Source organism: Diabrotica virgifera, chromosome 6, assembly GCF_917563875.1.
Source record: "Diabrotica virgifera virgifera chromosome 6, PGI_DIABVI_V3a".
NCBI classification, from domain to species: Eukaryota; Metazoa; Arthropoda; class Insecta; order Coleoptera; family Chrysomelidae; genus Diabrotica; species Diabrotica virgifera.
In genome coordinates, this window is record NC_065448.1 from 31790126 (window position 1) to 31815813 (window position 25688).

At 31.7% G+C, this 25688-nt stretch overlaps 2 protein-coding genes and 1 long non-coding RNA gene across 4 annotated transcripts in view; 2 read left to right on the plus strand and 1 right to left on the minus strand.

Moving 5' to 3' along the window:
* LOC126887534 (gastrula zinc finger protein XlCGF57.1-like) overlaps window positions 1–7172 on the minus strand; it is a 155896-nt gene extending 148724 nt beyond the window's left edge. Inside the window, exons 1-2 of one of the 2 annotated variants that reach the window (XM_050655190.1) lie at window positions 6551–6979; window positions 1782–1934 (exon numbers count right to left, since the gene is read on the minus strand). In XM_050655190.1, coding sequence (XP_050511147.1) covers window positions 1782–1934; window positions 6551–6791 — 394 coding nt within the window. In that variant the 5' untranslated portion in view covers window positions 6792–6979. Of the gene's footprint in view, window positions 1–1781; window positions 1935–6550 lie in introns of both variants that reach the window. The other variant, XM_050655188.1, reaches the window with a different exon arrangement.
* A 57-nt stretch (window positions 7173–7229) lies between these two features.
* LOC126887537 (uncharacterized) lies at window positions 7230–9776 on the plus strand. Its single transcript, XR_007699103.1, has 4 exons — window positions 7230–7809; window positions 7864–7945; window positions 8048–8203; window positions 9499–9776. It is a non-coding gene; the product is annotated as an uncharacterized LOC126887537 (long non-coding RNA).
* A 2161-nt stretch (window positions 9777–11937) lies between these two features.
* LOC126887535 (protein FAM50 homolog) overlaps window positions 11938–25688 on the plus strand; it is a 36970-nt gene continuing 23219 nt past the window's right edge. The window contains exons 1-2 of the mRNA XM_050655191.1: window positions 11938–12332; window positions 21757–21921. Coding sequence (XP_050511148.1) covers window positions 12153–12332; window positions 21757–21921 — 345 coding nt within the window. The 5' untranslated portion in view covers window positions 11938–12152. The remainder of the gene's footprint in view (window positions 12333–21756; window positions 21922–25688) is intronic.

Genomic DNA, 25688 nt, shown 5'->3' on the forward strand with positions numbered 1-25688 from the left:
AAGTTAAAGACAAAAAAGTTATGCGATAAAATACCCGTTGCCGTACCCAAAACGGACGCCTATGATCGATACTAGAAATTCGCAATGGATGGAATCGATTTATCTCTGGAATGTAAATAAGCATACCAATTTTCGTTTTTCTAAATAGAAGCGTTCTGGAGGTATTTAAGAAAAACTATTTACATGACGCCATATTCAAAGAGCTCTAGCTCCCTTAAGAAGCATTTTCGGACTAGGTGAATTGGGTTAAATTCTCTTAAAATTATCTGAGGAATCTCCTGTCTTCGTTTGTCGGTAGAGTTTCTGAACACCCTGTATATTTGATATATGAGTAGGTATATTCAAATTTTGTCGACTTTTACATTCCTATTCCTAAGATGACACAAAAAAACCTTCATTTTGTTTAAAAAATATATATATTTAACCTAAAACAATACAATTTTAAGTAAGAAATTTAAAATACAAATATTCAGTCATTTTTTGAATGCTTCATAATGCCATGTTTCCTCCTATTGGATGTCATGTTCATGTTCTCCAGCATTAAGATTATCAGTCGTGGGCCACTCCAATTCATGACAAAAGTGCATCATGAGTGGGTGATGTCCAGAAGGAGATTAGATTTAGTTAATTTGATTGGTGATAAGGTTGTTTGGATGTTTGACTGAAGGGATTGTGTGGGAGGTGACGTTACTGTGCTGCTGTTTACAACTTACCTTACTATCCCTTGCAAGATAATTCGGATGGAATTTCCCAGATTAAGAGACTGGGACGATATCAAGCACAAAAAAATCTGGGGAATTCCATCCGAATTATCTTGTTTATCTTTTTTTAATAATTTTTGTTTAAAATGGTATTTTATGGATAAAATTTAATTAAAAATAGTTTTATTTCTAAAATTAGTGTTATTATTATATTAATTTTAATTAGTTGTAGTGTGATACTGCAATTTAAACGACCGCGCGAAGCCGCTCGGTAAGCGCTCGAACCCGTACATAGGAGCCGACTTGCCGAATGACGGTCCGGCACGAAGGGGTTAACCCCTTCTTAGGGGTTAAATTATGTATGAGTTAGGGGGAACTTATGTATGACAAAAGATATCTTTTCCTTAACAGGGACACATTTTCCTCTTGTTTCCTCAGAAATGCATGTCTTTTTATAGTAGGTGACCACCAATGTTGAAAATCTAGTACATATATTATCTTCATTCTGTGCTAACTTCTTCGACTGTAAACTTATCTATCCTATTACTCAAAGTAGTGATATTTTCGGTCTACATGTCGCACCCTCCGTGCAAAACTGTTGTACCTAAGTCAAGAATTTTATGAAAATGAAGTAATCATGGCATTCACTTGTAAACATGCATATCTATCCCGTGTAAAACTTTAGTGACTTTCCAATGCTTAACTGGCCAAATATCACAACTATCACGCCGATATCAGTACACAGATACACGCACGAAAATAAACAAAATCGGCTTTATCTCGAAACTTACTTATTTAGACTTACAACAGTTTTGCACTTAGGGTGTGATGTGTTTGTCTGTTAATACTGTTGCCTACAAAACCATTCACTGACATAGAATCTTTTAGTTAACAATTATATAATTCAATTCTCCATTTAACATACATGGAGAGATCAGACTTAGAATGGTTTTGCACAAAAAGATGCAATTCTGCGCATAAAATAAATTTTCATCAAAATGTCAAACATGAAACAAAAAACGACTTAGAACGTTTTTGTTTACACCGATTCAGTTACTTGTATTTTTAAGTTATACTAACCTTTTTCAGTTTGGTGGTTTTCTTCAAACGGGTTTAGTTTATTTCTCTCTTGGTGTATTTCAGTATTTGTACGAATTTCTTTCAAATCTAAATAATCACATGTGCCATGTGTACTTTGTCTATTGGATTCCTCTTTAATTTCACATTTAAAGCCTGCAAAAAATAGAATATAAACCTCTAACATTAACCCTGCAGTCATGATGTAAAAATCGTTACTCCCGTTGCGTTGTGACCACAGTCTTTCAAACCGTGCCCCTTTTTTTGCCTTGTATTTGGAGGAAAAAGAACAAACATATTTTTTTTCTTTTTTAAACTACTAAAGCCTGGTTTCCAAAAGGAAGATCATCGCAAAAATTATGTAATCAACGATTAACAATAGGTGACAATAGATTAAATGCATTTTGAGTTTCAGAAACGTCAATTTAACTAGTTTTAACAACAGTCGATCACCTGACAATCGATTAATCGTTAGTTAACAGCTGATCATAAGTGCTTTGAGTTGAGTCCCGAAAGGTCAATTAAACAGTTTCACTTGTCAAACTGTGGTCAAAGTGGACTGTCAGCTAAGAGATTATTCGTCAATTAACGGGCTGATAATTTACTTATTTATTTATTTACGGGCCTTACCCATTATGACAACATAATTTAAGAGCTAAAATATACATTAAAACTCAAAATAAATTATAAAAATATGTAAATATGTATATATATATATAACCGGTTCTATAGCGTTCTACGCCTTCCGGTACCCAATCGCCAAGCCTGTCGATCTAGCCAGTCATTTTCTTGAAGATTTCTTTCTGATATGGCTTTTGTAATTCCTTGTTTCCAGGAGGTCGGTGGCCTGCCTCTTTTCCGTTTTTCTGGCGGTATCCATCTCATTGTAATTTTTGGTAATCTTTCATCTCCCATTCGTTGGACGTGTCCATACCAAGTAAGTTGGTTTCGTTGTACCTCGTCCACTATTGTTTTCTGCTTACCTACTTTTTCTCTGATCTGTTCATTTCGAACATGGTCCCATCTCGATATTCTGGCAGATCTTCTAAAAAAATCCATTTCAGTAGTAAGCAGCTTATTTTCGGATTTTTTTGTCATTTGCCACACTTCGGAGCCATACGTTAAAATTGGTTTCAGAATAGCGTCGTACATCCTCATTTTTGTATTTAAATTTATGTTATGTTGCCATAAGACAGGGTTTAGGGCTCTAGTAACCTTTCTAGCCTTCGTCACTCTATCATCTATACTGGGTTCCGTTCTTCCACTATTTGTTAATTTAATCCCTAGATATATATACTCTGTACAACCCCTGATGTAGTCACTTCCGTCAAGATCTAGGTCCTCCTGTTGTATTTGGTTACCGATGTGTAGATATTGTGTTTTTTTCCTTATGTTTACCTCTAAACCCAATTTCCTGTATTCTTCCATCAATTTTCTGGTCATATATTCTAAGTCTTCCTTATCTTGGGCAACTACCACCTGGTCGTCTGCGTAATTCAAAGTGTATAATGTTATGTCTCCGATTGGTATACCCATACCACTGCATTTCTGCTTCCAAAGTCTGAGAGCACCGTCGGTATATATATTGAAAAGAATGGGAGATAAGCAGCACCCTTGTTTAAGGCCTTTTGTTACTTGGAAGCTAGATGACAGATGGTTACCTCTCTTTACCCTTGACATAAATCTTTATAGAGGCATTGTATGGCTTTGATGACAGTTGCAGATATGTGTGTATTGTCCAAAACCTCCCACAATTTTTTTTGTGGGAGATGTGTCCACAAAAAAAAATTGTGGGAGATGTAAATATGTAACTACACTTAATTAAAATCACTAAATATCAACATATCACAGACAAGGATAACATATCACAGATAATAAATTGGCAATTATTTGAAGACTTAACACTAAATCGCCTAACTACCTATAAATATACTTTTAAATTTATTAATTAGTGTTCTACCCTACGCGTTAAATCCTTAACAAAGCACATAAAGCGTCTTTGACTTACACTGAAATCAATGTTGGGAGACAAGTTATTGGCTGTCCTTACAGACCTTGATACCTGGGCTAGTGTACATCGACACTAGTTACTTGAAACAGGGTTAAAGATGTAATTGGCGCTGGAACTATCCGAAAGGATCTCCCCGGCAAAAATGCCATACGATATTATTATTATTACAGACCTTGAACTAAAACTATTATACTTTACATAGTTCTACAAAAAGATTGTTGAAACATGAGGTGAAATATAGTATTCCTTGTTGGCACTGCCAAACCAATAGAGTACAGTAGATCTGGGTAATCAGCAATAACATTAAAATTTTTGTAAAGGTTCTGTAAGTCCTTACATTGCTTGCGAATCTGAAGAGGAGGTAGAAAAAATCTTGTGTGAAGTGAATCATAGTTGTAACGGTAGTTATCAGAGACATTCAGAGAGGGGGTGTTAAGAGTTTTTTAGTTTTTTAATTACTGTAGTTAACAAATACTGAGAAAAATTGTCAAACAACAGATCTATAAATAAAGTAAATCATATTATTCAATAAAAATAAAAAATTTTTATGGAAGAAATAATTTAAAATATTTATTTCACTTGCAGACAATGGATATCTCGGACATTGTTTTATATTTGATTTTATAATTTATATATTTTTTTATTTTAAGTATGATAACAACGATGCTAGACTCATAGAGCTAATTTTTGAGAGGCCAGAGCTCTAAAAACCAGAACATAACGATTATAGGGATGTAAATAAAAGGAAAAATGTGTGAGAATTTATAGCAGCCAGCTTTGAAGATAACAAAAGAGCCACTAAATAAATTTAAAATATAAAAAAAGTAAATACATAGACAAAAAATAAAAATATGTACAAGTATAAAATATTATAGATCATAAAATATTTAGATCTCCAACTCTCCTCACATAAATTTCATATATTGTATTATTTTTGAAATTATCGTTCAATTCTTGCTCCAAACAAAAGTGACAGTACATAAGAGAGAATGCACCTTTAGAATCTGAATTATACAAGTTTGGATTTAGAGGTGAATATAATTGAAATTTTATTGTATATCAATATTGTAGGATATTGGAAGTTGAGAATGATACAAATATAATAGAACTACGTTACGCAGATGACCTGGTGATCATTTGGGAGTCAGAAAAACAATTACAAGAAAATATAAACATATTGTATGAAGAGCTAAAAAATGAGAAACATGAAAATAAACAAAGAAAAATCAAAAACAATGATGATTGGAAGACAAAAAGGAAAACATAAAATAGAAGTAGATGGCAAGCAACTTAAACATATAGACAGATATAAGTATTTGGGGGTAATCATAAGCTGGGATGGAAAATTAGAAGATGAGATAGATGAAAGAATTGCAAAGACTGGTAAGCTGTACAATATTATGAAGAGTAACTAAATGAGATTTTTGAGAACATAAAGGGAAAAACAAAGAAAGATAAAATTAGAAATCAAACCTTTAGAGAAAATCCGAAAATACACCAGTTACAACAATCGAACAAGGACAACTTACATGGCTCAGACATCTACTGAGAAGAGGAGAAGAAACAATAGTAAGACAGATATATGAAGCGAGAGATATGGGAAGAAAGAAGAGAAGAAGACCAAGAAAGACGTGGACAGAAGAAGTGAGGAAAGCGGCTGACAAAAGACGAATAAAATGGGAGGAAACAAAAGCATTGGCTATGGATAGAAGTAAATGTGGAAGAAAGCGATGGAGAACCTAACTCTGTAATAACTCACACCAAAAGGTAGACGCGTCCTGGATTAAGTAAACTAAGTAAGTATAATTGAAATTTTGAAGGATGACAGCCAATTGTGAAGGTATTGATACCAAGAATTGTATGTCAGATAATCGATTTTCTACATGTAATTTTACAATAATGTTTCAGAAACTTGTCACTGGTTAACAGTTGATCAAATATATCAGCTCATTAGATGATTGGAGATTTGAATAATGTTTCGGAAACCAGGTGTTTTTATACCTAGCAATACATGAAACGTCTTAAATAACTTATGTAGGTATAATGTTATACATAATTAATGTGTTATACAATACTAATTATGTTATAATTGAAAAAGAGTAAAACTAGTCTGTTTGATCTGCTTTTTGTACACACTTTGCGCAAATACTGATTGAGTGTTCAAGACACAGAGATACTTTACACTGCCTACAGGAGAATCTATTTTTCAATTTTTTCCAATCGCACATTATACAAAGACCTGTAGCTCCTGTTTCCTCTGGTCCAGGTTGTAAATTGGACTCTGAGGTATCAGTCAGTTCTCTCAGTGTCTCCCTCATTATCGTAGGTAAGTGAATATTAGCTGATCTTCTGAGCATATGTACATGTGTCTAAAGTGCTAAACTTGTAAAATATTAGGACATACGTAGTGACCATTGTGTGAGAGACCAGGTTTGGAAAAAAATAGCTGAGACTGCACAGGTAAAAACTTGTTAGCAACTGATCGTACTACAGGCTGAAAGGTTGACTTGAGTTAGGAAGCTACTGGGATGGACAGTTCACATATTCTGTTCATAAAAGAATTAACTTAATTTATTAGAAGACACAGTCTGACAAACCGTACGTCACCACTGTAGGGTTAACAGTCTTTACTAAAACAGCTAGCAAAATCATGAATTTTAGTTTTAGGGAACAAACAATAACAATTTCTCTCTTGAGATTTCAATTGAATTCCCATTCCTATTTATACTACTTGTTAGTTGTATTTTTAAGTTATACTAACCTTTTTCAGTTTGTTGGTTTTCTTCAAACGGGTTCAGTTTATTTCTCTCTTGATGTATTTCAGTATTTGTAGGAATTTCTTTTAAGTCTAAATAATCACATGTGCCGTTTGTACTTTTGCTATTGGATTCCTCCTTAATTTCACATTTAAAGCCATCTAGATCTTGACGAGCATCATCTAAGTCATTATACTCTATATCTATTTTAGAGGTATCCTCATTAAATTCTTGTTTTACTTCCATTTTTTATTAAACGTAATTTCAATACAAACGGAACAGCAACAAATTATATTCATAGATAAACAATAATATAATAGTATTACGAATTACGGGAATTAAATTATGGTTTGTTTACAAAATAATGTACTTCTGACCTTAGACTTAAAGACAAGGAAAAAGGGAACTATCGAATAAAACTATCGAATAATTCGATAGTAACTGAAGTATTCGAATTATTCGATGGTTGAAAAATCATTCATTACTTTTTTTTAATACGCATGCGTCTATTTTATATTCGAATGTTTTTAGTAGAATGAATAGTTTTTAATGGACGAATGTTTTTATTCGAATGTTTTAAGTGAATAATTTTAGTAATAGTAATGGACGAATGTTTTTAGTCGAATGTTTTAGTTGGACGAATGTTTTTAGTCGAATGTTTTAAGTGAATAGTTTTAGTAATGGATGGACGAATGTTTTTAGTCGAATGTTTTTTGTGAATAGTTTTAGTAATGGACGCATGGTTTCAGTCGAATATTATTTTAAGTAGCATGAATGCTTTTAGTAAACTCAGATGAATGAATTTTATTAGTTGAAATGAAAACCTGTTACAGAGGTAGATGAAAAAAGGAATAAAAAAAATAACAAAGGAATTTAATTTAATATTGATTTAATAAAGTTTATATAAAGTAGAAAATAAATAAATGTGTTGTTTTTGGTAAAATATTTAAAATGCCTTTATAGGTACCTATTAAATAATCTAAAAAAACTTATTTCTATGCTTACAATTTGGATTTGGAAATTTAATCTAATCTAATAAAAGAATTGAATACTTAGTTTTATGCCCAATCTAAAAAATAAATAGGTAAACCTTGACTTTCATAAGTTTTTTGGTCTTAGGCCCGGTCTTTTCACCTCCGAATAAATATGCTCTTATCTGGCAGTTAGCTATCTGGAGGATAAATATTTATTCGCCAGATAAAATGTACCCGTCTTTTCACGTCAATTTATGTTCCAGTTAGTTATCCGGTAGATAAGCTTAAAAGTAAGTTTGGATTCCGAACACACCTGACTTTTATGTTTATTTTTATAATTTCAGCTTTAACTTAACCTAACATAATTAGATTCAAAGATGATTTTATCGATTTTATTTCCATTTTGGAAGAAGGAATGAAGGAAATGTAAGTAAATCAAAGAATTACAACTTAAAAAAATAGGTATACAAAGTCATAAGGTTTAGAAATACATTTCCATATTTTAATCAGACAACAATATTGTTTTAGAAGGAAAACATTGATTATGCTGAAATAGTTTATTGGAGAGCTTGAACAAGAGGTAAATCCATTTTAAATTAGAGGAAAACTGTTGATTTGTATGTAAAATAGAAGACAAAGACAAGTTTAAATAAAGACAAGCTAGCTAATGAAACAGATGCAGTGGTAATTTTGTTTACATAATTATATATGTACATATTATATGATTATTAATATTAGGTTTGTTCTAGCAAACAGTCAAACTAGTCAGAAACCGTCAGCAATTAGTTGCTCAGTGAGACAACATAATACAGTCACCAGTGCTATCCCCTATCTACTCGCGCTGGTCGACTATTCGCTGATGGTTTCAAACCGTTTGAAACTGATGCTAGAACAAACCTAATGACTGTTCAATGATGTAAAAATTTGTTAATGTGGGGAAAACTTTTATTTAAATTCAATACTATATTTCTGTAAATATCATGCAATATGGCAAAACTTGAAGTTACGTCTGATTTTAGCCATAATGAGATTATTTGCTTGATATGCTATTTAGTAACATTTCTTCAAGTTGGTATAGTTTGGTATGTGTATGATGAAGGTAAAACCCCCTTTGTCCCACATGTCCCCTTTTAACTTACAGTAGAACCCTAATTATCCGTGCTATGATTTTCTATTACTCAAGTTGCATTTTTGAGGTTTTATCAACATAGCGTCATTGTAAATCACTTAACGGAAACTCTATATGACGAAAGAGAGACTCATAATGAAAGATTTATTTTTTCTGTTATCTTTTTATGGTAGGTACATAATATTATAATATGTATGTGTATACGTACTTATTATACATAAGAAATACATGTTCGGATTATCAGTGCCACCTTCGGTCCCGAGGAGCACGGATAATCTGGATTCTACTGTATTAGGTAGGCCAGAACTTGATATATTACTTGATTTCTTATGTTGATTACTTTTCGTTTTTGGGTTGACAAAACATGATTTAAACTTTCAAAATGCCCTCCTGAAAAATTAGGCTAGATGGACATATCAATCATTGTCAAAACGCTACAGATTTATAATCCATCCAACTGGTATATTGAATAGTAAACTAGGGATAAACCAACTATGTATATCAAAACACAATATTTTAAAGATTGGATAATTTACATGGTAAATTGAAGAATCCCAATAACAAGAATAAAACCTAATTTTAATATTTGTTATGGGTCATTCCACGAACATACGCCTGTTTTGGATTACTTCGACAACGAATATTTTACGTTGCAAAATAAGAAGAACAAAAGTAAATTGCAAATTACATTGTTATTTATTGGAATAATTATTAGTGCCATTTACTTTCGTACTTCTTAGGTTGCACAGTAAAATATTCGTTGTCGAAATAATCCAAAACAGGCGTATGTTCGTGGAATGGCCCATAGTAGATATCTTTCACTTTTCTAAATAAAAAAAATTGGTTACAGATATGACAAACACCTAGAAGATGGAATCCTGTGTTCTCAAAGAAAAAGCTAGTTCCAGAAATAAGCTACCAATAATAAACTAGAGAATGTATTACAAGAAAGAACAACGCTAATACCCAACATAGCTCAATTGCTTCAGATAGAAAAAGAGGAGGAAAGGGTAGAACACAAGCGTGCCAGAGAAAATTAAAGGGCAGAAGAGACACAAAAATTCATTGATTTATTAAATTTAATAATTAAATTATACAAAGGACAATTAAATAAAGAATAAAAAATTATACATGTATATTAATGATCCTTCTATTTCCCCATAAAGCTTGTTACTGACCAGGAGGTATACTATAATAGATATATTACATCTCATATTGCTCACTATAATAATGAGTGAGCCTGCATAAACGGAACCATAATATACATTAGGTATAGTTCCGTGTATGCAGCCTCACTCATTACTATAGTGAGTGATATGAGATATATTTTAGTATAGTTCCCCGTGCGTGACAAGCTTAACACAAAAATTTTTATAAGGTTATCAAACATCATAACTTCAGTAAATTCAATAATTTAGCTTATTCCTGGTCTATACTTAGCAATTCATTTTCAAAATTGTCTTCATTTTCATCTCTCTCTATGTTATAAATATATTGCTTCAGTGTAGGACAACTGAATCAATGTAATCATTTTGTTTTCTGCTATATACAAAAAGGGATGTATTTGCGGACTCATTAAAAAAGTAACAACCCATTGCTATGATCTGAATTTAAACAGCAATAATACAGAATTACTTATATTTGGCACAAAAAAATATTAGTAAGAAGGTACCTATTTAAAACATATCCGGGGAGTATTACGAAATTCTCAGAATATAAAATCAGTCTTCCTATATTCTATTTTTTTAGAATTTCATGATACACCCAGTATGTTTTGGATACTTAACAGCAGCTTTTTTTTCAAGGTAGGTATCATCTACTGTTTCTGAGAACCATGTGCATACATAATTCTAGTTACTACCTACATATATCAATACCTTTCATTTTGGAATCGTAAAATATTTGGCAATTCAAAGAAATGATGGGATAAGAAACTATTCTATTTTTATTTTTTACAACTTGTTTTCCTTTGTAAATGAATATAGTTGGGTAGGTATACAATAATACATACCTATTATAATTTTTTCAAATTATAACCCATCTTTAATATAATATCTAATAACTCTGCTTAAAAAATTACAGTAGGTAGGTATGTATAAAAACAAAATAACATAAAATTTGTGATTGAGAATTTTTAGAAAGAACAAAATTTTACTTTTGCAATAAATTCAATCAGACCCTCAAGATTTTAGGTTATATTTTTAGTTTCCTGGTAATCAGAAACCATGAAATATACGAAAATCAAAGTTTATCTCCCAGATAACTTCTTATTCGGCAGTTAAATATTTGATATTTAACGTCAATTTATCTGCCGGATAACTTTATTCCAGAGTGAAAAGACGCTACTTTTTTTATCTGTCAGATAAACTTCCCGTTAACTATTTATCCGGAGGTGAAAAGGAAAAGACCGGGCCTTAGTGTTGTATTTTTTATAGTCTTGTATGTTAAGAAATATACTTGATCCTATTTAAATTTCTACTTGAAAGCTTATTTCTGTGGTTCTTTATTATTTTTCTTTATTTCTATTAAATAATAGAAATTGGTAGATGCATTTGTCATTTTTAGCCTTAAAATATTAAATGATGTATTTTATTGATTATACACGATAATAATATTGTTGGTAATTATTAATATTTTGGCAAGTAATGAAAATCAAGTATAAATACAGTTATATAAGATACAATGTAATAATGCCGTTATAATCCCTAACTCTAACGCATCACGCATCAATGATATTGATCAACACAGTAGAAAACTGTAATTCATCATGGTGGCTGTGCATGAGCTCGTCACATGATAAAAAGTCCTGTAGAGGGACATATTAAATTATTAAACTAGCAATGATTAAATAAATTGATTGACATCATTAATTGGAATAAAAAATTATAATTATATGCCTAACCTCTCTATCTTCATTGTTGATCAAAATCTTAGAATATAAAATTTATTTTTTATTTTATGTTGCTAGATCAAAATAGTAGGAAACTACTGTTTCAAAATGGCGGCTGCGCATGCGCTCAATTAAATTAGTAACGAATAGATTTATTCGAATGAATTCATTCGATAGTTAAATTCATTCATTTAGTAATTATTCGATAGTTCAAATCATTCGATAGTTCCCAACACTAAAAGAGTTCTTCTCTTTCCTTGTCTAAGCTTCTGACAGTGACTTCTGGTTTGTCACTGTCACTGCTATGCACTGGCTGTCACTGTCGGCAGCGGTCAGCACCATGTCAAATGTCAGATGTCAGCACCCAGCTGTCCAAAACTGAAGTTAGGTGACAGTGACAAGTGACAATGACATCGTTGCTCATTGCTCATGCTCATCTATGAATCTGTTTTGATTTTAATTGTTTTTGTGTTTATTTATATGTATAATAGTTCATAGTATATATTTACCTCGAATAGGTAACCCCTTGCGATAAACTGAAAATAAGTAAAGTAAAATTGATTCCCATTTTAATTCATACCTAATCCTAATCGTGGTGTTTAACTGTTAATAAGATGGCTCACTACAAAGGCGCAGCCAGTGAAGCTGGTAGAGCCATGCAGCTGATGAAAAAACGTGAAAAGGAAATGCAAGACTTAGAACTCAGGAAAAAAAGAATTGAGGAGGATCTAAAACTTAACAACATTGAAAATAAATTTGCTACACACTATGATGCTGTTGAACAACAGCTCAAAGTAAGTTTCCTTTGATTTTGAAAATCTTCATTCTCTCTGCCTTTATTCCTTTACGGAGTCGGCTTCCCTAATTCCTGCATTTCTCCATAAGTTTCTATCTTGGGTAATATCAATATTAATCTCCTTCACCGACATGTCCTACCTAAGCGTCTCATCCCAAGTCTTCTTTGGTCTTCCTCTCCTACTCCTTCCAGGAACCTGCAGTTCATAAATTCGTTGTATTGGATGATCTGAGGATAGTAACATCTCGACATTGAACACGACCAAACCATCTTAACACAATCGCTGCCTCCTGACTCCAAAATATGTTTTGCGTGTTTAAGTCAGTTATCACTGACACCTTCGGTTGCTCATAACCTGTGGAATTAAATAGTGTTCTTTATGTATTGGCTCCACACGGAAGCAACTGAATATAAGTATGTATCAGAGAAAAATGTTAACCTATGCTCTCTCATTTTGGCATCAATTATTAGTGCCACCCCTAGATTTTCCCTAATATACTAATTCATAATCTTATCCTTCCTTGCCACTTCACTCATCCATCTATTCGCGGTGTGCAAGTACTTGGAAGGGGAAACGAGAAACGACCCTGCGCGAGTCGCGGAGAAATATTGCAACTATCTTAAATAATTCATATTGTCAATTGAAATTGTCAAATTGACGTATATTTCATACTTTCTGTCAATGAAGCATAAAAATTATATATTGCTCCACAATATTGATATGATATGCAATTATTATATAAAGGTAAATTTAATTAATTTTATTTTGCTTGCAGTACTGCATTTTAATAACTAATTTTATTTACTACATACAATTGTTGACGTTTTCATAACATAACCTGAATCTTATTTTTTCTTCTTATTATTTTTTTGGACTTTGGCCTTGACAATTATCCAGTAACCAGGACTAATATAATTGGCCAATATAATTAAAAGTGCGAATTTTAGTATAGAGCGTAGAAATAGGGGTCGCTTTGCCGAACTTGCACGGTCCCAATAGTTGAGTCCACGAGTGTTTACACCTGGGTCATCATTTAACCGGCACCTGCCACGTGGCTTTGCAAGACGTCAACTGCCACATGGGGTCCACACAGCAACCCTTAAAAATTTTTTGTGATCTACTTGTTTATAAACAAAATAATGTGTTGAGTAACACAAGAATAAAAAAAAACATGTTTTATTAACTTATTAGCTACTAATATATTATAAAGGTTAAAAAAATAAAATTAAAAAGGTGTTATAATCAAATTAGCAAGTACCAAGTCATAATAAATGAAGTGGAGTAAGAAATCTAAAGAATTAAGATTTATTGAGTATAAAGACTATATTAATAATTTAAATGAGTTATTGGAATAAAAAATCTTGCCTGTTTATCAAAAACACAAAAAAAATTTAAAACTTAAACTGCCAGATAATGACACCCCAATTCGACTTTAGAGCTACAAGTTCAGAATGACACTAAATAACCACTTCTAGACTAAGAGCCGCTATAGGTGAAATTTCTTAATAATTTTAGGCACGATGGGACCCTATAACTTAAATAGTAGAAACTAAAAGAAAACGTTTGAACACTGTGCCGTCACTTTTCAGTGGCACATGCGTCGACAGTGGCACATCAAACTTTCCACTTATGGACGGGATAAATAAATTAAAAGTTAACAGAACTTACTAACAGAATTAAATTTTTTTTATTTTTTTAAGTTCTATGTGATTAACACATAGAATTCATCGTGATTTTAACCCACCACCCCCTTCCCCCTGCCCCCACCATCAAAAACTTCATTTTTCGTTTTTATTTTTTTTTGGTGGGATGCAATCAATTTTAAAATTTCAAAAAATTCACACGCATAGTTGAGGCTTTTATAAAACATGCCTATTTTTTATAAACCCATAGGTAGAGTGTACATAACCTCAAAAAATTAAAAGAAATTTTTTTTTTCAAAAAAGCGTATAACTTTTTTTGAGGAATAGCTGCCGGTCTAATTTTTTCTTAGTCTTGTGTATTTTATCAAACACTATATTTTAAATTTTTTTCAGATTTTTCCGTAAGTCTCCCTACCTTAAAAAATCCGAAAAACTGTTTTTTGGGGGGTTTTGGGGGATTTTCCCTATTTTATAGACTTCATAATATATCAAATCAATTTTGTTTTTATAGGTTATATGTAACTTGAAGTAACTGAGTTCTTTAGAATATTTAAAAATCAGAAAAACACGTTCAAACCCCCCCAAAACCCCTTTAAAAAACAGTTTTTTTGATTTTTGAAGGTGACCAATGTTACAGAAAAATCTGAAAAAAATTAGAAATATAGTGTTTGATAAAATACACAAGACTAAGAAAAAATTAGATCTGCAGCTATCCCCAAAAAAAAGTTATATACTTTTTTTCAAAAAAAATATTTTAAAATTTTTTTGAGGATATGTACACTCAACCTACAGGTCTATAAAAAATAGACGTGTTTTATAAAACCCTTAACTATGCGTGTAAATTTTTTGAAATTTTAAAATTGATTGCATCACACCAAAAAAAATAAAATCGAAAAATAAAGTTTTTGATGGTGGGGGCAGGGAGAAGGGGGTGGTGGGTTAAAATTACGATGAATCTTATGTCTTAATCACATAAAACTTAAAAAAAGGAAAAAAATTAAATTCTGGTGATTAGGGAGGGTATTTTTTAATTTATGTATCCCGTCCATAAGTGGAAAGTTTGATGCGCCACTGTAGACGCATGTGCCACTGAAAAGTGACGGCACAGTGCTCAAACGTTTTCTTTTAGGTTCTACTAATTAAGTTATAGGTTCCCGTCGTGCCTAAAATGATTAAGAATTTTCACCTATAGCGGCTCTTAGTCTATTCAAACATGAACAGATCTATGCTATATAATATTATAGAAAGGTACTATGACGCACAGCACAGTTATGAAACTTGAAATACCAAATACAGTGGCGTAGCTAGGGTGGTGTGGAGGGGGCGTTCCGCCCCAGATTTCACCCTTTAGAAGGTGACACCCGAGAGACACCATCATAAAATAATGAATAGTTAATTTATAACTTTACTCACTTTACAATCAAAATACCATTCGTAGATACAGTCGGAAAAATGAAAGAATACCCATGAACGAACATATTCATATATAACGCAATTTTCTTTGTGACACAGCGACAGGAAAATACAGCGTGTTTTATATGTTCGTTCATGGGTATTCTATTTATTTATTAACGGGATAAACCCAATACATACAAAATACAATAAAGCAGAGCTTTCGTCCTAATAATGAAAATATAAAATTTAGATACATACATGTATAACTACAACTAAGTATAAAACACAAACATAAAAAATAAAAGAATGTAAAATATTGTTAAATGATGAAAACAACTGAATCCATTATAACAGTTAAATCTAATTAATTTTTTGAATTCAAAATTCAAGACGCCCGAGTTCTCGTTTAATAGAGGAAACTGAAGAACCAAACAGATCTATTAGATGACTAAACTTGTTTCCATACAGGGTCAATCTACTAATTGGTGCATATTGACCATAATTTGTAGCATGCCGTTGTTCCTTGAATATTTGTGGATTTCGTGTCAATCTAGCAGGTATATTAAAGTGTACAAGACTTAACAATTCTTCGGAGTTAATAACACCAGAGATAATTTTGCAAAGATAACAAATATCCAACATGACTCTTCTGCGTTCAAGAGTTTGTAAATTTAGTCTCTTGAGATTTGTCATAAGTATAATTTCCGACTGTTAAACCCATCTTAAAAGCTGCAAAACGTAAAAATTTGTTTTGAACCTTTTCAATATTTAGGATTTGATATGCATAACTAGGTGACCAGACAATAGAACCATATTCAATAATTGATCTCACGATACTGCAATATAAGATTTTTATTGTGTGAATTGACAAATCTTTTGATATATATAGATATCTTTATTTTTTTTTCAAAATAGGTAACCTAATATACAAATTTAACTTAAATACATTTTTTTTACATATAAAACGAAAGAAAATCAATCAAAACAATGATTCACAATAAAAAAAATAAATGTAATAATAAATTAAAAAATAATAATAAATTAATAACAATTATAATCAAAATTAATAACGAATTATAATCAAACTAACAAGTTCACTAACCAATAAAACTCAATAAAAATAAACAAAAATATTGTGCACGTTCTCCACCAATTCAAATACATACTACTTTAAATTTTTAAGGAAAACCTTTAATTTATCTTTAAAACTTTTAACTGTCCTACAGTCTTTTAATTCATTAGGCAATTCATTAAATTCTCCGAAACCTCTAAATATTAATGAATTCATTGAGCTGCTATAATTCATTTTAGAAAAGTATATGTTATTTTTATTTCGAGTATCGTGTATGTGTGTATTAGGAAAATTAATAAATTGCTGAAAATAATCGGGAGCTATATTGTTTTTAATTTTATAAACCAAAATCAATGCAAAATATTGAAACCTTCGATATACCGAAAACCAGTTCAATGTATTCAGCATTAACTTTATTGGTGTCAATCGACCCATTCTTAATATTATACGCATACCACGATTTTGTAATTTTTGAAGTTGCCCCATTTTATTTAGGTTGAACAAATATAAGACTGATGCACAATAATCAAAATGAGGTTGTATTATTGTATTATATACAGTAAGACTAGTTTCTAAAGATACATTTTTTGCTATTCTTGTAAAAAAGTATAATTTCTTGCTGATTTTTTTGTGTATATAAACAAAATGATCTTCCAATGCAAGAGTGTTATCAAGTTGAAATCCTAAGTATTTAATAGTTGTTGTTATTTCAATCTTTTCACCATTTATGGATAAATTAATGTTATTTATATTGATTTTGTTATACTTATATCTACTGGTTACAATTAGAGCTTTTGTCTTTGATACATTTAATTTTAACTTGTTTAATGTTAAATAATTATAAACAGCCTCCAGAATTGAATTCATTTTTGCCACTGCATTTTCCAAGCATACATCACTACAAGCTATTAACGTATCGTCAGCAAAAAGATTGACAAACTCACAATCAACAAACAGATCTATATCATTCAAGTAGAGAATAAAAAGTAATGGCCCTAGGACACTGCCCTGAGATACACCTAGATCAATGTTAAGTTCATCTGACATACAATTATTGAATTTAACCTTCTGCTTGCGATTTGATAGATAATTATTCAGCCAGTCAAAAACTCCACACCTAATGCCATACTGCCACAATTTTGCCAGTAAAATATTTCGGTCTATGGTCTCAAAGGCCCTCTTAAGGTCTAGAATACAGATACTACATATTTGTTTTGATCCAATTCAGTTTTAAATTTACTAATTGTCAATTGAACGAATTGATGATGAACGTAATACAAAACCCAACATCTTAAATGCCTTCGAAACAGTATGGTCAATGTGAGAGTAAAATGTTAATTTACAATCAAATATTATACCTAAATCCCGAATTTCGTTCACACGTGTGACAGGAGTATTATTAATAAAATATTGATGGTGAATAGGCGAATGGGATCTAGCAAAAGTTATTAAAAAGCATTTATTAATATTAAGTTCCATATCATTTCTAACACACCACTCATAAAAATCATTTACTTGTGACTGAAGCTGAAAAATGTTATCCTCATTATTGACGGTCTTATATATTTTAACATCATCATCAAACATTAAAAAGTTAACTTCCTTAAAAATAGAGTGAACATCATTCAAGAACAAATTAAATAGAGTGGGAACCTTGCGGTACTCCAGATGTAGCTGTAAAAGCATTAGAAAGAAAGCATCCTATTTTTACACTTAAACTTCGATTAGTCAGGTAACTTTGCATCCAATCAAAGAGACTTCCAGAAATACCATATGCTGTAAGTTTCGCAAGTAAGATATTATGATTGACCTTATCGAATGCTTTAGAAAAGTCAGTATAGATGGAATCTACTTGTAGCTTGTTTTCCAAAGCAATAACAATGTCACTCTGATAAAGAAGTAAATTAGTTACTGTAGATTTACCCTGTACAAAACCATGTTGTTCATTCACCAGAATACTACTGAATTCACAAATAAGCTGCTTAGTAACTAAATAATCTAATAATTTTGGAATTGCTGATAAAGTACAAACTGCTCTGTAGTTTTCAACATTTGACTTTGAATTTCATTTTTTATAATTTCATATTCTTTCATTTTTCTGACTGTATATTATTTTGTGAACACATAAGACAGAGAAAAGTTGAGGTCAAAGTGGATTTGAACCGTTAAAAGGAAAAAAGCAGCTGATCTAAGTAACGAAATTCTCAAGAAGCTTGAAATTGATGGTTTAGTATAGATGATATGAAGTGCCGTTCACAGGAATATGATAATGCAGCTGTTATGAGCGGTGTACGTGGAGGACTACAAGCTATTATTAAAGCAACAAACAAAACTACCATTTTCTTTTAATGTACTGGATCATTTAATTAATTTACGTTGCCAGCACAAAATATATTTTTTGGAAGTGTACAGGCAATTTTTAATTTTCATTCTACTTCCACTAGCTGCTGGGAAGTGCTTATCAAACACAGCAAAGCGATTTTCACAGTAAAACACAGATAAACGACTTTAGTTAGAGTGCTCACTATGCAGCAGTTAAAATATTGTCAGAACATTTTGATAGACCTGTTGCTACCTTATAACCTTATGCCTGCTCTCTGCTGTGTGTAATTTTACAGTTCATTATTATCTTTTCTTTTGAAACGATGTACTAAGAAATAAATTTTTGTCAGATTGAACTGCAAAGTAAAGGAATAACCGTTGATCAATCAGCAACCAAAATAGCGGCACTTCATATTTATATTGAAGAAAAACGTGGTCATAAAAATATGAAGACAGCGACATTTCCACCAATAAATCAATTCGACGTGAAAAACGAATGGATGGCGAGTTATAATAGCTACCGATACAGGACTCACACTTCGAGCCGAACTTCAAAAGGATATATTGGAATGTTTTGACCTATTCAATGTTGAACTCGAAACCAGATTGAAACCAGATTTTCTTAATTTTTCCCTTATTCAAAACATACGTATGTCGGATTTTTGTTGATTTTAACAATCTTTATTTTTAGAATTTGGGGTGACACCATCGGTTACCGCCCCGGGTGTCACCCATTCTAGCTACGCCACTGACCAAATATTTGATGAAAATGTGTTACGAGCTGCTGGTAGCACCCCACGTGGCAGGTGCCGGGTTAAAGCATACAAAATAAGTCGATGATAAGTCAGAAATTGAAATTTACTAAACACAACAATAAGTGACAGTAAGTAGTTACTGCTCCTATCACCGGTTAAAATTTGAGTTATTAAATATGTTTTATCTCGCCAGGTATTAATGATGCACATGTAAAGACTCATGAACTTGTGTGTAAGCATTCTCATTTCCGTACATCATAGCCAGCCTTATGGCTGTTTTATCGAATTTTCTCTTCAGCTTCGTTGGAACCTTTCTGTCACACAACACACCACTTGTTTCCTTTCACTTCATCCATCCAACCCTAATTTGGCTACATACATCCCCATCTATTTCCCCATTACTCTGTATTACCAATCCTAGGTACTTAAAACTATTGCTTTTCACAATCATTTCACCATCCAAAGATATCATTTTATTTGTAGTAACTCCATCTTTAAATGAACATTCCAAAAATACTCTCTTTTGGTCCTACTAAGTTTTAAACTTTTTTCCTCAAGAGCTTGTCTTCACTGTTCCAGTTTTTGTTTTAAGTTGCCTTCACTATTTCCCACTAACCCTCAACATTTCCCATATCATCAGCATACATCAAGCACCAAGGAATGTTACCTTGTAGCTTCACTGTTATCTGATCCAAAAATTAATGAGAATAAATAAGGACTAAGCACTAAGCCTTACTGTAATCCTAATTTCACATGAAATTTATCAGTCTCTCCCACACCTGTCCTAACATTAGTTGTTGCACCTTCATACATATCTCTCACAGTCCTTACTTTACCAGGGACTCCTTTCTTATTAAGTGCCCACCACAGAATCTCTCGAGGAACTCTATCATATGCTTTCTCAAGATCATTTAATACCATATGAGTGTTTTTTTCTTTATTCCTGTATTTTTCCATCAACTGCTTGAAGTGCTCCATCCACTTACAGTGGAACCTCGATAAGTCAGATGTCAGGGTTATCAAAAATCTGGGTTAGCCAGAGAATATGGTAAAAATTGATAAAACGTGGTATACTTACAGATAAACTTCATTATAATTGCAAAAACATAAAATACATATGCACAGTACATCTACATTATGTACAGTTGTATACAGTATTGTTTATTTCTTGGCAAAAAACTCAGTCAAAGTGAAAAAATGCTTGTTTTGTCTGATGCAAATCAGTCTGGGTTAGTCGGACTTCCGGGTTAACAGAGGCCGACTTATCGAGGTTGCACTGTAATGAAAATTGCATCTGCTGTTGAGCTGCCCTGCATAAAGCTAAATTGATTATCGGATATTTCGGTTTATTCACGTATCTATCTATCAATTACTCTTCTCCCACATTTTTAAGGATTGACTAAGTATGTAGTTTTATGGTCCTGTAGTTTGTACACTGTTGTATATCTCCATTGTTTTTGTAACAGATGAATGGAGAAGCATATTGCTATATAGCAACTTCCATAATTCTATTAAATAAACCTGTTCTCCACCTTGTTCCTGTCTTTCCTAATGCTCTGCACACTTTCCCAAGAATATCATCTTGTTCAACTGTTTTTCCTTTCTGTATTTTTTGAAGTGTTTCATCCACTTCCTAATTTTTATTTTGTTGACAATTGCTGTTACTGTCTCTATTAACTCAACTGGTTTTCTTTTGAATTCCTCATTTAATAAACTGTCAAAGTACTTTTTCCATCTCTTTTTGACACCCTTTTCGTGAATTAGTATTTTATTATTTTCATCTCGGATATAATCTGATTAAAATCTTTTGCTTTCTTTGGCTATTCTACGTCTTTGTTTCGCCTTCCCTAGTATCATGTTGATCGTATAGATTTGTATACACATCTGCTTTGGCTTTTGCCACCGCTACTTTCACTTCTTTTTTGGCGACGATGTAGTTTTGAAGATCTGTGTCCGACCTGTTTTCTTGTCACATTTTATATAATTTTCTCTTCTCTTTTATTTTTTCTTGTACTCTGTTTGACCATCACCAAATCTATTAATTCTCAAACTGCTTTCCTGACGTTTTTCCAAGTATTTCAATAGTTGCTGTAGGTATCTGGTACCTCTAGGACTTCCTTTCGTGTTCCAACACATTTTTTCTACTATTCTTTTCCTGAATAGACCTTCTTTCTCATCTTTTAACTTCTTTCGATTGATTTTAGAAATAAAAGCATTAACTTTGTGTCTTTTAGAGCTCTACCATAGGTTTAGTTACCCTTGATGAAATGAAAGCAAAGCAAGAGAATATTGTTAAAGAAAGAGAAAAGAAGTTGGCTCAAAAACAAGCTGAGAAAGAAAGGGAGAAACAAAGACAAATGGAGGCGAAACAAGCTGAGAAAAATAAGCAGAAGAAACAGGTATGTAATTACATTTTTTTTTCTTTATGTAGAAAGATATATAAAGAGCAGGACATTTTAACTATTTCTTGAACACTAACGTTTTATCTATTAATATTTGACAAAAGGAATGTGTTACGATTAAAGGGCCTAGCCGGGTAATATGGTGAAAAGTGCCCCCAACTCTATTTAAATTCCATATAGGTCACTTTTTAGCACATATAGAGGAACTCACTTTATGAAATTTTTAGCCCCCTAGGTGGTCACGTGACCCCCCTAGAGCCTAATTAGGCTTTTTATGTTTTTATTTTTTATCTCAGCCGCGTCAAGAGCTAGCCAAAAACTTTATTTAAAAAAGTTTCAAAAAGATCTATATGAAAATTTTTTTTTTTAATTTTTTGGCGGGAAATTCGAATTTTTAGAACAATTTTAAACTTTTAAATAACTCTGAAAAAAAACTAAGACACTCGTTTTTACGAAAATCAATTATAACGTGTATTTTTGCACAATCTCTCACCCTGAATTTTTTCAGATTTTTAAAATTGGTGAAATAGGTCTGGATCCCGCGTATGAAAAAAAAGTTGATTAATAGCAAGCTGAAAATTTGTTAATAGCTTAAGGGTGTCTAGTCGAATAAACTTTGATATATGGGAACACTGAAACAGGGGTAGTTTTAATTGTGGAACAGGTTAAAAATTTGGAACGGTCACAGCACGAAAACGGCACATTTATTTTGTCCGACAGAACAGACTTAAACTCTCCGAACAGAGATTAAACTCTCATGAAAAAATCAGACTGCTATTTATTACCTGTCATAATTCCTGTCATTTGACATATTCTACATGTTCCACTCATTAAAACGCCCATTTGGTGATAAATAGCAGTCTGATTTTTGCATGAGAGTTTAATCTCTGTTCGAAGAGTTTAAGTCTGTTCTGTCGGACAAAATAAATGTGCCGTTTTCGTGCTGTGACCGTTCCAAATTTTTAACCTGTTCCACAATTAAAACTACCCCTGTTCCAGTGTTCACACATATCAAAGTTTATTCGACTAGACACCCTTAAGCTATTAACAAATTTTCAGCTTGCTATTAATCAACTTTTTTTTCATACGCAGGATCCAGACCTAAAACGTACCTTTAAAAATAAAAAACCGCATTTTTCGGTTTTTTTTTTCGTTTTTTGATACAATATTATTACATATTTTTCAAAAAAGGTAACACCGTCACTAGGATAGGTAGAAAACTGAAAAATAGTTGGGGTTTGCTTTATAAAATTGTTTTGTAACGCCATCCATTTTCAAGATACAGGGCGTTGAAGAAAACAAAATTTTACACATTTTTTACGAGTTTGCTGAAACTACTGGCAACATTGTAATAAAACTTGGTGGGTTTTAAGAGGTAGTTATTGTGCATGTTTTGACATACAATTAAGGATTTGATATTCATCATTGACGCGCATAGGGGTAATGGTCTGAACTTTTTAAAGAATAAAGATAGTACGCCACTGACATATTTCAAATTAACAATCGTTTTTGAATTCCTCGTTCAATTTGTGACAAAAAATCTATCTTCTTATTTTTTCATACGACGCGCCATTTTTATTCAAAAAATAAAAGATCTTAACCCTTACAAAGCATTCGAACTTCTAGTAGTTTCTACATCTACATACATGAACTCGTACATCCATTATAAAAATTAATTCGAATACTTTGGAAGCGTTAAGATATTTTATTTTTTGCAACAAAACGGCGCGTCGTATGAAAAAATGGGAAGAGAGATTTTTTTCACAAATGGAACGAGGAATTCAAAAATGATTGTTAATTTGAAATATGTCAGTGGCGTACCATCTTTTTTTCTTTAAAAAGTTCAGACCATTACCCGTATGCGCGCTAATGATGAATATAAAATTCTTAATTGTATGTCAAAAAATGAACAATAACTATCTCTTAAAACCTGCCAAATTTTATTGCAATGTTGCCAGTAGTTTCGGCAAAATCGTAAAAAATGTGTAAAATTTTGTTTTCTTCAACGCCCTGTATATTGAAAATGGATGGCGTTACAAAAAAATTTTATTAAGCAAACCCCAATTATTTTTTATTTTTTTACCTATTCTAGTGACGGTGTTACCTTTTTTGAAAAATATGTATAAAATTGTATCAAAAAACGAAAAAAAAAACCGAAAAAATGCGGTTTTTTATTTTTAAAGGTACGTTTCACCAAGTTTAAAAATCTGAAAAAATTCAGGGTGAAAGATTGTGCAAAAATACACATTATAATTGATTTTTGGTAAAAACGAGTGTCTTAGTTTTTTTTCAGAGTTATTTAAAAGTTTAAAATTGTTCTAAAAATTCGAATTTCCCGCCAAAAAATTAAAAAAAAATTTCATATAGATCTTTTTGACACTTACAACTTTTTTAAATAAAGTTTTTGGCTAGCTCTTGACGCGGCTGAGATAAAAAATAAAAACATAAAAAGCCTAATTAGGCTCTAGGAGGGTCACGTGACCACCTAGGGGGCTAAAAATTTCATAAAGTGAGTTCCTCTATATGTGCTAAAAAGTGACCTATCTGGAATTTAAATTGAGTTGGGGGCACTCTTCACCATCTTACCCGGCTAGGCCCTTTGGAATTATCTGAGAGACCACAGACGTTCAGATAAAATTAGCGTCTCTTTGTAAAGACAATGAAGACGACTTTACTACATAAGTAACAAGACATTTAATCAACACATACACTATACAGAGAGAGTCTGTAAAGTGGAATAAATTCAATATCTCAAATACTAACTGTTTTTTTGGAAAATGCTCAGACCCGTCGATTAGTATTTCAAATTGTCCTTTTTGACATTCAATAATAATGTATACAGGGTGTCCCAATTTAGAGATATGACGTCATCGTCGATTTTCTTAAATGGCAACACTGTCATTTTGATAGCTAATTTGATAGGGTTTGTAAAGTTATACATAACTGCAAAATATCAAATTTTTATTCTCTACCATTTACAAGATAATAGAAAATAACAAAGTTATATCTGTAATTTGGAATATATTCAATAATTAAAATACTAACTGTTTTTTTGAAAAATGCTCAGACCCGTATATTAGTATATCAAATTGTCCTTTTTGACATATAATAATAATGTATACAGGGTGTCCCAATTTAGAGATATGACGTCATCGTTGATTTTCTTAAATGGCAACACTGTCATTTTGATAGCTATTTTGATAGGGTGTGTAAAGTTATACACAACTGCAAAATTTCAAATTTGTATTCTCTACCATTTAGATGATAATAAAAAATAACAAAGTTATGAAAAAGAAGTAATCAACTAATAATTGAATTTAATTATTTCAATAAATTAAGCAAAAACTCATAATGTTGCCCTCAATTATTGTCAAATTGTCAATGGGCAACGTTATGAGCATTTGCTTAATTGAAATAAATAAATTCAATTATTATTTGATTACTTCTTGTTCTTCATAACTTTGTTATTTTTTATTATCTTGTAAATGGTAGGGAATAAAATTTTGAAATTTTTCAGATGTGTATAACTTTACACACGCCATCAAAATAGCTATCAAAATGATAGTGTTGCCATTTAAGAAAATCAACGATGACGTCATATCTCTAAATTGGGACACCCTGTATACATTATTATTATATGTCAAAAATGACAATTTGATATACTAATCGACGGGTCTGAGCATTTTTCAAAAAAACAGTTAGTATTTTAATTATTGAATATATTCCAAATTACAGATATAACTTTGTTATTTTCTATTATCTTG